We start from the raw sequence: 16,105 nt of genomic DNA, 5'->3' as shown, positions 1-16,105 counted from the left end.
TATAGCTGTTTCCTGACTTTTCCATTTTAGTCATTGAATCCATTGACTTCCTGACATAGAATAAGATTCAGCCATAGACACACATGCAAACACAAACAACTCTTCTCCCACACCTCCCAATGGAGTTGTATTACAGTTTGTGGTTCAGTTATTGAAAAAAATATTTAAGACACGGGATCTGGCTGTGTCACCCAGACTGGAGGGCAATGACTATTCACAAGCACGATCATAGCTCACTTTCAGCCTTGAACTCCTGGACTCAAGCAATCCTCCTTCCTCAGCCTCCTGAGTAGCTGGGACTACAGACAGGTGCCACCATGCCCAGCTTGGTTAAATTATATTTTAATATTTGTTAATATACACATGTATTTTTACTAATTTATCCTTAAAACTCTCTGATGGAGCTCTCAAGCTCCTCTCAGTAAAGTCAGATGCATCAGAAGTCTCTCTGTTTGGCCTGGTGTGGTGGCTCATGGCTGTAACCCTAGCACTTTGGGAGGCCGAGGCAAGCAGATCACCTGAGGTTGGGATTTCGAGACTAGGCTGATCAAAATGGAGAAAACACCATCTCTACTAAAAATACAAAATTAGCCTGGCATGGTGGCAGATGCCTGTAATCCTACCTATTCAGGAGGCTGAGGCGGAAGAATCGCTTGAACCCAGGAGGCAGAGGTTGTGGTGAGCCGAGATCATGCCACTGCACTCCAGCATAAGCAACAAGAGTGAAACTCTCCGGTTTTTGCTTTTGTTTTTGAGGCAAGTTTCATAGAAGCCTGCATCTTCTGCTCCAGTCTGAACTCTTTGCTCTCGAGGCCTGCAGCGTAGCTGTCATCTGGGACTTCCTTTCACCCCCTCTTCTGTTAGAGTCCCTAGTTGCTGAAATTCATGCCTTTCTTTTTCTTGGGTAATTCTTTTTGATAGAAAAAAAAATCCTCCAGTAGCTTTCTGAGAAAGTGTTTATGGAAGGTTAACTTTTTGAGGCTGTTCAAATCTGAAAATGTCTTTATTGAATCCCTCACTTGAGTGTTAGTTTAGTTGGGTGTAGAATTCTAAGTTGGAAATCATATTTTTCCTCTGGATTTTTAAAGCATTGCTCCATTGTTTTCCGGCTTCTAGTTAAGAAGTCTAAAACCTTTAATTCCTGATTTTTGTATGTTGTTTTTCTCTATTTTCATTTTTATTTGTTTCTGTAGAGATGAGATCCTGCTTTGTTGCCTAGATGTTAGAGACCAGGGGCTGGTCTCCAACCCCTGGGCTCAAGAGATCCTCCCACCTTGGCCTCCCAAAGTACTAGGATTGCAGGCGTGAGCCACCACACCCAGCCTGTCTTCCTCTTTCTAACATCATTTCTTTATCCGTAGAGATATAAAAGTTTACGATAACATGGCTTGATGCGGGTCTTGTTTCATTTTCTTGCTGGAGACTTTGTAGGCCTTTTCAGTTCAGAAACCCAGGTTCTCCATCCTTCCATTCTGGGAAATTTTCTTTTATTATATTTTCCATTAATTTACTTACCTCCATTTTTCCTGTTCTACTGCCTGGAACTCCTGTTAATAAGATGTCAGACCACCTGAATTGGTCCTCTAATTTCATTATATTTTCTCTATTATTTTAAATATTCTCTCTCTCTCTCTCTCATACTTTTTTTTTTTTTTTTTTTTTGAGATGGAGTTTTGCTCGTTACCCAGGCTGGAGTGCAATGGCGCAGTCTCGGCTCACCGCAACCTCCGCCTCCTGGGTTCAGGCAATTCTCCTGCCTCAGCCTCCCGAGTAGCTGGGACTACAGGAACGCACCACCATGCCCAGCTCATTTTTTGTATTTTTAGTAGAGACGGGGTTTCACCATGTTGACCAGGATGGTCTCGATCTCTAGGCCTCATGATCCACCTGCCTCTGCCTCCCAAAGTGCTGGCATTACAGGTCTCTTGTGTACTTTATAGGAGATTCCTTATACTCTGTCGCAACATTTTAACATCCTTCGTATTATTTTTAATTTTCAAGACCTCTTTTCTGTTCTGTGATATTCTCTTTTATAGCACTCTATTTTTTCATAGGTACGATACTTTCTTTTTTATTTTTTTAAATTTTTTTTGTTACTTTTTTCTGCTACTAGGTCAGTGCAAAAGTAAGGTGCAATACTCTCTTATAGCTACTTGAGCATGTTCATTTTAATTAAGATAGAGGCTTTTTTCCTTCTTCTTTTTTTTTTTTTTTAGGTTTTCCTTGCTCCAGGCATGGTTCTTATTTCCTCTGTGTTCCTGTTGTCTATTTGTTTATTTCAGTGTTTCTCTTTCATGTGAGGGCCTGTTTCAAATATCTGGTGAGCCTTGGCCATCTGTTCATGTTTCACAGTAAGCCTCAGAAAAGCTAATTGGACACCTGGGGGTGGAGGGAGATGTTGACTGATGGGACCCTCAACTATCAATATCTTTAGGTCATTTCTCTTGAGCTCCTCAGTGTCCCTAGAAAGGAATCCTCCAACCTCCTGCCACAGGGAGTCCAGTCCCTCAGTCAGCCTTCTGGGAGCGCAGTGGGGGAGAAAGCAGCAGGAGAGTCCTACCCCCACCTTCTTCTGTGCCTGTGTCCCTTGTCCACAGCCTGTGAGACCAACCTCTCTGAAAGATGCGGGCAATTCACCTGGCTCTTCAAGGTGGGGCAGAGATTGGGCATCCAATTCCCTATTTTATAAACTTTCAGACAGTCCTGTTTTCATCATACCTGCACCTTCCCCTTCAGAGGGTCCCAGTGTCTCTGATTCCTGAGCTTTCTGAGGTTACAAAGGACCTCATTGCCCAGCATTGGAACACTCCCTTTGCAGGCACTTCGCATTGCCTGGGAAGTAGAAAGCAAAGCAGTCAGCGCCCCTCCACCTGCTTTTCCATCTTCCAGTGTGTGACATTTCTAGTCTCCTCTTCCTCTTTTCCTCGTAGATTTATACCTTTACCCCTTTAACTCTCATGGCTGCTGGGTTTGGGAAAGAAGTCGAGCAAAGTGCATGTCTCCGCAGCAGCGAAGCCTCCTCAGTGCTTTACTGTGTACCCATGTGAGAGTACTTACTGCCTTGTACTTAGTTCCTAAACAGTGCTGAATAACTGGATGAGCAATTTGGCCTCAGCCTCCCTCTAAGAGGAGGGCTTTGGAGCCCTGGTGTGCAGCTGTCTGTACTTCTTCTGGGAAGTCGGGTGGTCCCTGGGGTCACAGCAGCTGTGCCATTCCCAGGAGAGTTTAGCATCTCTGGAGCACCACCATGCATGTCTTCCCATCTCTATTTCAGGGAGCAGTGTGTGCCCAGCCCTGCCCACCAGGGACATTTGGCCAGAACTGCAGCCAGGACTGTCCTTGCCACCATGGAGGGCAGTGTGACCACGTGACTGGACAGTGCCACTGTACAGCTGGATACATGGGGGACAGGTAAGGATGGCGTTAACTGTTGTCTTTGCTGTCCATTTTGCTCATATTCACAGAAGCCTTGTAGAGAACAGCTCATAGCCCTCTCTGTCAGCCTTCCAGTTCCTTCTCAGAAAGCATCTGAGCTCTCCTGCCAGGAAGAGCCAGCAACTGATGCCTCCTTGCCCTCGGCCTGCAGAGCACACCAGCACACCCTCTTCTCTAGCCTAGTGGCCCCCGCCCTGAATTTGCATGGGCTCAGCTGGGGGAAGGAGGTGAGCACCTGCCCCCACTCTCTACTCTTTACACTCATGGAGGAGGCAATGGCACAGATAATCCAAGCAAGCTGAGAGGACAAAATCACTTCACGTGTTTTGCATGGTTTCTTCTGGAAGGGGATTTTTAGTCCTAATTTGCGTTCCAACAAAAGGATACTGGCATCCGTTTACATCCTCTGAAGGCCTGCAGCCTAACCGCAGACTGAAGGAGGGCACTAATGTCCTGGAATGAAACCAGCCTTGCAGAGTGGATAACCAAAACACATGGAACTGGGCAATCGCTGTGCGTGCACACGTGGCCCAGCTGGAAGAGGAATCCCATGTTGACAGGGCAGGTGCAAAGGAACAGGGACAAACGGCAGGCAGCCAGCGTGTGTGAGGGTGAGTGGGGAGGGAGCTGGAAAAAGATATTTGAAACCCACAGAACCCGGGCCAAGTCTCCTTCCTCTCACTCTTGACCACATGGGTCTCTTCAAACAGAGAGAAGGGCTGCACGGAGGCGGCCCCCACACCCATTGCCTGGTTCCGTGGGGATCCATGTTTCATTTCTAGCTCCTGGATTTGTATACTTTCCTCGGACAAAATGAGGGAACATTTTTCATCCTTCCCTGCCTGAGTGGCATCACGGCTGAGTTAACCAATGAGTCCCTCCATCTCTAATAGACAAAATCGGGGCTCCTCTGGCTCTCCCTGTAATCAGCCCCGAATCCTTAGTGATGTCCAGAAAAGAGATTGTCCATTACCCTTGGGCTTATTTACCTCCAGCTGGAAGTCTTTTAAGCCAGATCTGATCTCTTTGTGATCCAGTGTTCATCTACATAAGCTTCCCCAGCATAGAACATGGGGTCTGGCATCTGAGGACCCCTCCCTCCCTGAGCCTTGAGAGGGAGGACTGAAACACTAAAGGCATGTTTCCGTCCTCACCATCTCCCTAAATCAGGAAATGCTCAGGATGAGCCAGCATGGACTGGAACCAGGAAGACCCTCAAGCCAGCACATGACTCCTTTGTCAGACCACTTTCTCATGAGAGTGCAAACTGCCCACTTGTTGTTGGAAATGAGCAGGCCTAGGGCTCTAGCCAGCTGGACTCTACACCAGTAGACCCTAGCTCATTGGTGCTCTCGATTTTCGCTGTCAAAATGTGCCAAGTAGAGAAATAATCCACGGCCGGGCACAGTGGCTCATGCCTGTAATCCCAGCACTTTGGCAGTCAAGTCGGACGGATTACAAGATCAAGAGATTGAGACCATCCTGGCCAACATGGTGAAACCCTGTCTTTATATAAATTTTATATAAAATATAAAAATTAGCTGGGCGTGGTGGCGAGTGCCTGTAGTCCCAGCTACTCGGGAGGCTGAGGCAGGAGAATCACTTGAACCCGAGAGGCAGAGGTTGCAGTGAGGCAAGATTGTGCCACTGCACTCCAGCCTGGCAACAAACGAGACTCCATCTCAAAAAAAAAAAAAGAGAGCGGGAGTGAGAGAGAATCCAAAATCTCTGCTTGTTGGAGCTTGGTGCATAATCTTGGGCAGAGAGGAAGCCTTAAAGCCGAAGGGCCTTCTGGCAAGCTTTGCCAATCAACCACAGGAGAGTTCGGTGGGAGGCCAGGTCGCATTTGGGCTTCTCACCTAAATGGGCTGCCTCGTGTTTAATATTTTGTAAAATTGCCTCCATTAATTTCGTAGGTGACAGCTGCATTAACCCACCCCATATCATCACGAGCATATTAAAGTTGAGTGGGTGTAATAATGCAGGCCTCCCCGGATAGGAAGAAACCAGTGCAAATTAAACGCGAAATGTAACGAGGGCTTTGCAGCTCATTTTGTAATTTAATTGAGCAATGTATCTGGTTGTTAATGGCAGTATCGGACATATTAGATTGATATGGTGCAAAGAAAGGATGTTTAAGTGGAAAACTAATTCCTGCTGTGATTACCCTTCTGTTCCACAGGCCTGGTTATTAGCATGCTTTGTGTAAAATTCATTAGCCGTCGTTGCTTGATCTCTAAATAAATAAGTTGTTTAAATTGTGAGTAGAAAAAGAAAAGAGGCTGATTATGTAAATGAATTAGGTTGTCAATATTTCATTTCCAGATTGTTTTTCTGGGGCTGTAGATTGTCACCCCCCCCCCCCCAAAAAATAGTGGGCCAGGGAATTGCCCATCAGAGGAGCTTAGGGTTCAGGGCTCTGCCTGGTCCTGCTAAGCAGGAGGGAGCAGGAATGTTTGAAAATAAACAGGGATCAGGAAGTGTCTGGAGTTTTTTTCACCTGACATCTGAGATATTTGAGGCCAACAAAGCACAGAGACTTCCGGAGAAATCGATTTGCAGGCTGAACAGGGGCTGGCAATTCAGATAGTGATTATCCAGGTCTTCAGCTGCCCTTTTTCCTCCCCTTCTGCCTCAGTTTCTCTCCTCTCCTCTGTCTTCCACTTTTCCTTCTCCAGACATCACCTTCTTTCCTGCCTCCTCGTCCCTCTCTTTTCTGGTCTCGTTTCCTTCATGAGGCCTCAGATTGGCTGACCCGCAGAGAGATTTGCAGGAAGACAATCTGGGGTCATCTTAGCCACACACAGGCTGCATGAGCTTGGAAAAGTTGCCTCACTTGTCTGCTGGCAGCCTCCTTAATGTCAAAGCGAGGGTGATGACAATATCTGGTGCTTCATGGGCTGGGGACAGGCTCTGGAGCCTAAGCAGCTGAAAGCCCCTCGCTCTACAGTGCCCAGGGGCGTTATCATCATGATCCCTTCTGCCCCTCTATGCTGCTGGATCACTCCTTTGCCACAGTGGCTCTGAGAGGGGAGAACTGGGGCATCTGCTTGGGAAGGAAGCACTCAAGGCCAGAGCCCAGTCACTGTCCTCTTCTCCTTGTCATTGTGCGCACAGAGCAACGAAGGCAGAGGACAGAGACAAAGATATCCCAGTTGCCAAGGATACCTCAAGTTGCCAAGGCTAGTGCCCACACACTGGTTCCCCTCGTCCCCCACACACTTGCTAGCTGGCCCTGCCATATCCTCAGGGATCTGGCCACTCACCCTCACCGTAAACAACTGAGGTCACCCAGGCACAGAATCTCCCTGCCTAGTCTGTGGAAGAAGAATCCACCCCATGATCCTCCAAATTCATAACAAAGAAGTTAGAGCTGCATTTTTTTAAATTGCTTTTCTCCTCTGATTACTGTAGAAGATACACAGAAAACCTGGAAAATGGAAACATAATTAAAACACCAATTCATCAAATCCACTCTATCAGCATTTTAGAATTTTTCCCCTTGGGCTTTTTTATGCCTGAATTTAAGGCCAGAAGGTCAGGTGGGCTCTGTTCTAAGAAGTGTGAAAAACAATATTAACCTGAGTCCTATGAAAATCACTAACTTTTCTAATCGAGCCCTAGTTGTGGGCTGGGCACCTTTCTAAATGTTTACACACAGTATCCCGTTTAATTCTTATACGACCCGATGAGGTTTAGTAAATATTGTCCCGTTTTATGAAAAAGAAGAGGAAAAAGAAAAAGAAGAGGAAGTCAGAGCTTTAGGTTGGTTCTCCATTATCCGCACTCTTGAATCAGTGCTGGGACAAAGATACCCGAGAACCCTAGAGGCCAGAGGCCATTTCTATTTGTCTTTGGAGTGCAGGAGGTCACCCCCCACCTCTTTTACCTCTTATTGCCTTGGATTTACCCCTGGACTTATCCGGATCTAGTTGCTGTGACAATAAGTTTGCATCCCCTGGAAAAGAGCCCAGGGCAGGGGGAAGGAGTACTGAGGCACGTTCAGGAAACCAGGCAGTCAGCAGTGGGGGTCACACTCACCTACGGAGGAGCCACACCCATGGCTGTGAGTTCAATGAAGTTGAATAATTATCCTGATATTGGGAGCTCCAAGTTCCGGGCCAGACACGCACAGGACACAAAGGAGGTCCCAGGCTTCCTCCTTGGGGGCTCACAGGCTGATGGAAGAGACTCAGCCCCTGCCTTGAGGGAACGCTTTTCCAAGGAAGGGAAAATAGCCCCTGTCACAGGGAATTCTATAGTCCAATGAAGAAGGATGCTTTCTCTACTCGAGGGAGATTCCACAGTCAGGGAGGAGACACAGCTCCCAATAGGACAAGAGAGACTGTGCATCTGCCCAAAAAGCTCAAAAACCAGAGACGCTGTATAGAAACAAAATCACCCCATTTCATCAAATCTAAGGTGCCACTGATCGTGAGATGCATCCTTATTTCACATGCTGGGAAGAATGAAAAACACTGGCAATTAAATATGACATGTCATCAGTTATAAGACATCTAATTTCAGAGACATAAAAACATATTTTAATAACAAGATGTTTTTCGCCACGCGTGGTGGCTCACACCTGTAATCCCAGCACTTTGGGAGGCCGAGCCGGGCAAATCATGAGGTCAGGAGTTCAAGACCAGCCTGGCCAACATAGTGAAACCCCATCTCTACTAAAAATACAAAAAATTAGCCAGGTGTAGTGGCGGGTGCCTGTACTCCCAGCTGCTGGGGAGGCTGAGGCAGGAGAATCACTTGAACCTGGGAGGCGGAGGTGCAGTGAGTGAAGACTGCACCATTGCACTCCAGCTGGGCAACAGTGCAAGACTCCATCTCAAAAAAAAAAAAAGGGGGGCAGGGGGAGGGTGTTTTTAAACCTACCTAGGTTTTTTTTTTGTTTAATGGGTGAGGAGTTTCACTTTGGGAAGATGGAAAACTTCCAGAGATGGGTGGTGATGTAGCATAACAGTGTGAATGAGGTTAATGCCACTGAACCATACGTGGTTAAAACAGTAAGTTCTATACTGGGTACTGTCCCAGTGTGCTCATGCTGCTGTAACAAAATACCAGACTGAGTAATTTATAAACAACAGACATTTATTCTCACAGTTTTGGAGGCTGAGAAGTTCAAGATCAAGGGGCGGGCAGGTTTGGTGTCTGATGCGGGCTCAGATCTCTGCTTCCAAAAATGGTGACTGTATCCTCAGAGGGTGAAAGGAATAGAAAACCCCCCCCTCTAAAAAAATAGGAGCTTCCTGCTCCCTCCAGCCCTTTTATAAGAGCACTAATCCATTCACGCCCTCATCACCTCCCAAAGGCCACACCTCTTACTACTGTTGCATTGGATGTTAAGTTTCAATGAGAATTTTGAGAGAACTGTTTAAACCATAACCTGTATATTTCACCACAACTTTTTTAATTTTTTAAAAAATATTAGGCTTGGAATCAAAATATGGTGGCAGGTGCCTGTAATCCCAGCTACTAGGGTATGCTAGTAAAATGGTAGTACAAACTCATTGCTGGGGCGACTGAGGAGACCTGGGGAAATGACTGGGGCAAGCTAAACCTTGGAATACTTCCTGGAGGAGGAGAGAGAAGGGGGAGGAGGCTGTGAGCAAGGCAGAGCATTCCAGGCCTGGCTGGAAGGCAAGGAGAATAGCATCCTAGAGGATCCACAGCCTCAGCCCCACTCTGCTATCCCATAGGTGCCAAGAGGAGTGCCCCTTCGGGACCTTCGGCTTCCAGTGCTCTCAGCGCTGCGACTGCCACAATGGGGGGCAGTGCTCACCCACCACGGGCGCCTGCGAGTGTGAGCCTGGCTACAAGGGTCCGCGCTGCCAGGAGCGGCTGTGCCCCGAGGGTCTGCATGGCCCAGGCTGCACCCTCCCCTGCCCCTGTGATGCTGACAACACTATCAGGTATGAACTGGGAACAGGTGAGCATGGGACAAGGGTGGCGGGTGGGTGTGGGCTCAGGTAGAGAGGAGGCTTGATAAGATGTGGCCCCCCGCCTCCAGCACAAACATCCAGGCAGGGTGGTGGGGAAAGAGCTAGGACCTCAGCACTGAGCCCCGAGAACCACTTTGATGAAAAGAAGGGGAAGCCAAGGCCGCATACCCAGAGCTAGGTCACTCACCGCTGCCAACCGCACCTGGCTGCCTGCATTTCAAAATGTGCCCAACCGAGACTCCACACATGCAGGCAAGGAGAGAGCAAGGAGGCGGGGTGGAGCACAGCTGCAAGGCCCCGAGGGCTGGGATGGCAGGACTCAGGTGCCACAGGTTCTGAGCACATTGTCCTGGACGACATTTCCCCTCCGCTTGCTTGGCATCCAACCAGAGACAGGGCCACTAGGGCAGAAGTAGGGGCTTGAGCTGCAGAAGGTCAGGGCTGGAAGGGACCTCAAAAATCAGTAGGGCTTGCTGGGAACGGTGGCTCACGCCTGTAATCCAGCACTCTAGGAGGCCAAGGCAGGTGGATTACCTGAGGTCAGGAGTTTGAGACCAGCCTGTCCAACATGATGAAACCCCCTCTATACTAAAAATACAAAAAAGTATCTGGGTGTGGTGGCATGTGCCTATAATCCCAGCTACTTGGGAGGCTGAGGCTGGACAATTGCTTGAACCCAGGAGGCAGAGGTTGCAGTGAGCTGAGATTGCACCGTTGCACTCCAGTCTGTCTCTGTCTCAGGAAATATATATATATATGTGTATCTTTCCAATATCAGAGATGTAAAAATGTAGAGGAGAAGTACCTCTTAGAATTGATAAAATATATGGGGCTGGCCCTGCTAATGTAGAGGAGAAGTACCTCTTAGAATTGATAAAATATATGGAGCTGGCCTTGTTGGGTTCCAGCATGTACCCAAGTAACTGTGATTCAGAACTACGTGATGCTGGTCAGGGAAGGCTTCTTGGAGGAGGCGGCATCTGGGCTGGGTCTGGGGAGCAGAGTGGCAGCTCCAAGGTGCTAATTACAGAAGTCCCACGTGGCCGGTCAGGAGACTGGGTAGCTGGCTCAGACTGTTCTATGTGTCTAAATATTAATATTCCAGGATCCATCACTCCTGCTGGGAAGCTGAGGGGAGGACCTTCTCCAAGACAGGAAGCAAGGCTGATGCTGGGGTTTATTGCAGGGAGCCCCTGCCACAGAAATCCCAATCGAGCCCCAAATTAAAGGGCTATTGTTTTCCTCCTGTGCCTGGGCAACCATGCCCTGTATCAGTCATCCTTCCTCTGAAGGAGTCCTCGATGCATTATTAATCTGGAAGGACTCCCTCTTCTCTCCTGCTAATCTCAGCCCATCCAGTATTGATGATTATTTGCTTTACTGTCTTAAACGCACATGAAGTTTCAGGGACTGGGAGGGATTCGTGGTTCTTCAGAGTAGGGGCTCTTGAGTTTGCCTGCCGGTCTCCTCCCCAGCTCGGTCTCCTCCAAGTCTGAGGGGAGCTTTGTCACAGCCTGGCTCCCTGAGGGCACCAGCAGCCTGGCTTATCCATCCCTGTGGCCTCTAGCCTCAGCGCCGCACGGTGCCTGCACAGAGTAGGCCGCCTTCAGTAAGAAGAGTCCTCAACTCATCAAACAGCTTCTGCCCATTAGCTGAAGTCAGCCCTGTTTTTTTAAAAAATACATATTTCCCCTTTTCTTTTGGCACACTGGCCCAGTGACAGAGCCCGTGGCACAAAGTTCACTTGAGGTTAGGATGTCTCGCCCTGGCCACCATGAACGTGTGCTGGGTAACTCTTTGTTGTCGAGGCCTGTCCTGTGCTTTGTAGAATGTGGAGCAGCATCCCTGGCCTCTACCCACTAGATGCCAGTAGCATCCCACTGCCCCTGCCCAAGTTCTGACAACCAAAACTACTGCCAGACATTGCCAGATATCCCAGAGTGGGGTGGGGCAGGAAAAATTCCCTGAGGTTGAGAGCGTCTGGTCTAAATGAACTCTGTCAGGCTGCTCTTGCCCTTGTTCTTATGGACATCAGAAAACAGCTCTCTTCCTCTCTGTGGACAGAGGGCAGCCCCTCTCTTCCCCTGAGCCTTTTTTGGCCTATTATAGAGACTTCTCTTGTGATGCAAGAAAAGCAAAGGAATGAATCTGTGACTTCTAATCTTCACACAGTTAAAGTTCAGGTACTGGGTGGGGATTGGGACTTCCGAGTCCTGGCCTCCAACCTACCTCTGCCTAAGCAAGTGCCTGATAGATGCCCTTCTCCTCTCTCTGCGTAAGTTTCCCAATCTGTCTGCTGTCACTTTTCATTAACCCAGTCAGGGGAGATGTTTTCCTTTGGGTCTTTGAAAGTGAAGCTTCCATCCAACTCCCTCAGAGAAGGAACCTGGGATCCCTAGAAGCCTAGCGTCAAAGCTCCCTGCCTTCTGCAGAGCTTACAACAAACCCCTGACCACAGCAGCGTGCAGTCTTGAGCATCTTTCCGAGGGCAGCAAGGTAATGCCAGCCCCCAGCTAAAGAAAGCCCTTCCACCTAGCTCTGCCTCACTCTGGCTTGTGCCCTTCCGGCAAGGCTGCTGCACAGAGGTTGAGTCCATGCCCTGGGAAAGAAGAAGTGGCTGGTGAGATTCCCCAACCCTTTATCAACTCTTCATTCCCTTTATCAACTCTTTGTAGCACACACAAAGAAACCATCCTCCTTTATACAGGAATAACCTTGAGAAAGAAAGCTCCTGTGTGTCAGTGCTCTTAAATGTCCCCTCCACAATTGGATTGTCATAGACTAATTCCAGCAGCCATGATTGTGTTATTACCTTTGAAAGATTTGATTTAGCCAACAGATGGAGCATTGATAGAAATCTCTTAGCAGCTGAAAGAAAGGCAGAAAAATCCACTCTGGAAGGAATCCTGTATTGTTCTGCTTTCGGCTCCTGTTAACTTTTGATTAATCTATGTCTGGGGGAAATGGGAGAAAAGAAAAAAAAAATGGAATGGAACCAGCCTAAACACCAGTGATTGTAACATGTGCCTGAGCCAAAAACAGCAGTCCCTGGCCTGCCATGTGACTCAAGAGAATGGGAACCACCACTGGGAAGAAGGGATGCCTGGGAGAGGAGCTGTGAAAGTCCCTCTGCTGAGGGACAAAGGTTCTAGGCATAGCGATCACAGCTCTCCATCATGATCACTGTCAGCTGTCACTCTCCATCCTCTTTTCAAAGGGACTTTTAGAGTTTCTGTAAGATGAGTAATCATATTAAGAAAATAAATATCCCACTTCTAGAAATAGGATTGTAGGGATATGAAAAAAAAGGAAAGGAATGATTTTAGATTTGGTGTTGAGCCTTCTGGTTCTCAGAGTAAAGAGTAAGATTAGCTCCTGACATACCCCTGAGTAGTCAGAATGACAGCAGCAGAGATCAAAAGCAGGAAATGCAGAGAGAACTTAGAAGTCAGCATTTGCTGAGCAAGGCGTGGTGGCTGACACCTGTAATCCCAGCACTTTCGGAGGCCGAGGTGGGTGGATCACAAGGTCAGGAGTTCGAGGCCAGCCTGGCCAACATAGTAAAACCCTGTCCCTACTAAAAATGCAAGAAAATTAGCTGGGGGTGGTGGCAGGCACCTGTAATCCCAGCTACTCTGGAGGTTGAGGCAGGAGAATCGTTTGAACCCAGGAGGCAGAGGTTGCAGTGAACGGAGATTGCACCACTGCACTCCAGCCTGGGTGACAGTGCAAGACTCGATCTCAAAAAAAAAGAAAAAAAAAGTCAGCGTTTGCCAGCTCATTGTGTGTGGAGTGTGCTTTTCACAGGGTGGTACCTCACCAAAGTAAAAGTGTGTAATGGGTGAACTCCAGCATGACCATTTGTAGGCAGAGAAAGCAGGAGGATCTATTGATGGAAGAAGCAGAAGGGTGCCTGAGACCTTTTAGAATCTCCAGTGCTCGGCTGAGCTGATGGCTACAGCCAAGACCTGTCAGGTCATTCCTAGGTTCAAGCATGTCGGTCCCCACAACCGTGACTGAGCCAGTCTCTCTATGCTAACCCTAAACCTCAGAGGGTGCTCTTGGAAAGGTGCCACCTAGAGAGAAAGAACAGTGCCCCAAAACCATCTGGCAGAGCATCAGGGCCACCAAGAGGCACTCTTTCCCCATGACACCCGTGCAAGTCTCTGTGTCCCCTTCCAGTGCCTTGGGGCTTAAGGAATTTCTCTCAAACTGTAAAGGTCAGAAAGTCTTCAAACACTCATCCCTTACACCCATTCTTCTTTGTTATAGATTTATGATTTTTCATTGCTTTACATCTGTTTACAAATACAATGGATGCTCAGTTTTGGTAAGTTAGGGAATACATAGACATTTAAAGAAAAAACTTAGAATCAGTTTCTCCATCCAGAGGTCAGCACAGAAGCCACTTTGTTTTCATTTGCTCATCTGTCGATGTCTATATTGTTGTCATAGATTTGATATATTTTCATATTTGAAAGATTTGATTCAGCCAACAGATGCAGCATCGGTAGAAATGGCTTCGTATGCAGGGTGCTCATTTCTTAATCTTATACCAGTCAACACTTTGAAAGGCAAATGAATGTGTGTCTTAGCATTGCTTCATATGAATGCTCTAATTCCTTTAACCAGTGCCCTGTGGGGAGAGGTGGCATGAGGCAGAGAATAAAATATGACTAGACAAACCTGGGTTTGAATCCCAGCTCTGCCGCTCACTGACCTTGGGCAAGTCACATAACCTCTAAATGCCACCTGTGAAACAGAGGCTCAGATGCCTAATTCCCAGGCTTATTTGAAGATTTAGAAATATATGTATAAAGTGCCTGGTGCCTCAATAGCCTGGTCACATATTATTTATTATTATTTAAATTGCTTCCATTTCCCACTGTTATAAATAGTGCTTCGGGGAACATCTCTGTGCATAAATCTTTCTCCACAACTATGATTATTTCCTTAGGATAGAGTCTTAGAAATGGAGTTACAAGACCAGAGTCTGAATACTTTTAAGTCTCTTGATACGTAACCTCAGATTGTTTTGAAGCCTTTACCGGCATTTTAAAACATCTTCGCTGTTTGGATACAGGAAAAGTGGTGTCCAGTTGCTGTTTAGACTTGATGAGAATGACAGAAAACCCTTTTCTGAAGTGATGATTAGCTACTTGCACCTATTATTCAGGAATTGCCTGTTCCTGTCCACCCCCTCATTTTCTGTGAGAAAACCAGGATCCCTAGAAGAGGAGCAGCTTGGCTACACTTCACACAATTAGCTTGCTCATTAATTAATTTTCAAAATATATATTAAGCACCTCCAGTGTGCCAGGGACTCTGTTGGGCCCCGAGAAGGGACTAAGACAAAGGACTCCCCGCCATGGAGCTGCAAACTTCTGGAGAAGACAGATGATTAGTCAGCAGATAAGAATAAAGAATCAATGGAAAATAATTATATTTAGGGGAAGCCATATTCATTTCCAAATATTCACCAGGGCAGTGAATATGAGCCAGGCATTGGGGACTCACCCATGGCCCAGCGGGGCAAGGCGCCAAGGCCCCATGGAAGGTAGCGGAATTAAGACTTGCCCCAGGTTCCCCCTGCCAGCCCAGGGCATGTTTCTCTTGACCTTATCCTCTGAACTGGGCTCCAGAGCGGGGAGGCAAGTGCCACAGGGAATCTACGAGGCTTGTCTCTACCACCCAGCACTTCATTGGTGTGTTATTCTGAGCCCCTCCAGAAGCAGATAGCAAGGGCAAGTGGTTTACTAGGGGAAGAATCTGTGAGGGAAAGAGGGGAGGAAGCTCGGGAGGCTGAGAACGCTGTCAGATCACAGAAAGGGAAAAAGGAAGGAAGGGAGAAAGGGAGGGAAGGAGGGAAGGAGGGAGGGAGGAAGGAAGAATCTTAACCCACAGCACAGTTCTAAGAAAGTCTGCCAGGATGGGACATCTTAAAGCCAAGGTACCTATCAGAGGAGTCCCAGATCCCAAGAGTGTGCCCACGTTAGTAGTATCCCTGCTGTGCTCCAGCTGGGAGTGGCCCAGGGGAAATGTGGCCTCTGGATTTCAGACTCAGCAGCTGGGGCCATAGGTCAATTACACTCCTGCAGGAGTTCTAAGCAGCACATGGTTACACCTGGCATCCCGCTGACCATGAATGGACATGGGCTGTTGGATCAGATGGCTGCTGGCTAGAGGTTGCCCCATTCTCTGGAGGTCATGCCAGGTCCTTTCTCTAGCCTAGACAGGAGATGGAGAAGAGCTTGCTCACTGTAAAAGAGCCTGGCAAAGCATAGGTTGGAGGTTGTTCTCTCCAGGGCAGACGTTGCCAGAGAGGGGAGGCCACATCTGGCCCTTGTTTTCACTCAGACAGCATTCATTGAACACCTGCGATATGGAGAGCCACTGGGTATCATCGCTACCTTCTCATGATGTTCCCACACTAGGCATTTGCCTTGGGTAAGGGATGGATGAAGACTTGGACCACATAGTCTATAAGCCAAGGGACTAAAGAGGCCACCCTCTGTTTTGCTTTCGGTGTATTCGAATTATAAAGAAGATGCGTTTGAGAGTCAGGAGACCTGTGTTCTCATCCTGATCTTGTCATCTCTTGTTGTGTGACATCTGGGTAGTTATATAATCACCACGAGCCTCAGCTTCTGGGTGCTAATAAGACCATGTGGCCTTAGCATCTTCTGACAAACAGGGCAGTAAGCAGTTCAATCCCA

The 16,105-nt window shown here is 47.8% G+C and overlaps 1 protein-coding gene across 37 annotated transcripts in view; it reads left to right on the top strand.

Annotated features, from left to right (window-relative positions):
• MEGF11 (multiple EGF like domains 11) overlaps positions 1 to 16,105 on the top strand; it is a 389,272-nt gene that overhangs the window by 311,557 nt on the left and 61,610 nt on the right. For all 37 annotated transcript variants that reach the window (XR_013520753.1, XR_004729544.3, XR_004729545.3 and 34 more), the window contains 2 exons: positions 3,275 to 3,411; positions 9,147 to 9,359. Coding sequence is in view for 34 of the 37 variants with exons in the window: in XM_035258930.3 (XP_035114821.2) it covers positions 3,275 to 3,411; positions 9,147 to 9,359 (350 nt within the window). In the remaining 3 variants the exon portion in view is untranslated. The remainder of the gene's footprint in view (positions 1 to 3,274; positions 3,412 to 9,146; positions 9,360 to 16,105) is intronic.

This window comes from Callithrix jacchus, chromosome 8 (genome assembly GCF_049354715.1).
Source record: "Callithrix jacchus isolate 240 chromosome 8, calJac240_pri, whole genome shotgun sequence".
Lineage (NCBI taxonomy): Eukaryota > Metazoa > Chordata > Mammalia > Primates > Cebidae > Callithrix > Callithrix jacchus.
The sequence above is the reverse complement of the archived record's forward strand: the minus strand, read 5'-3'. Positions and strand labels throughout refer to the sequence as shown.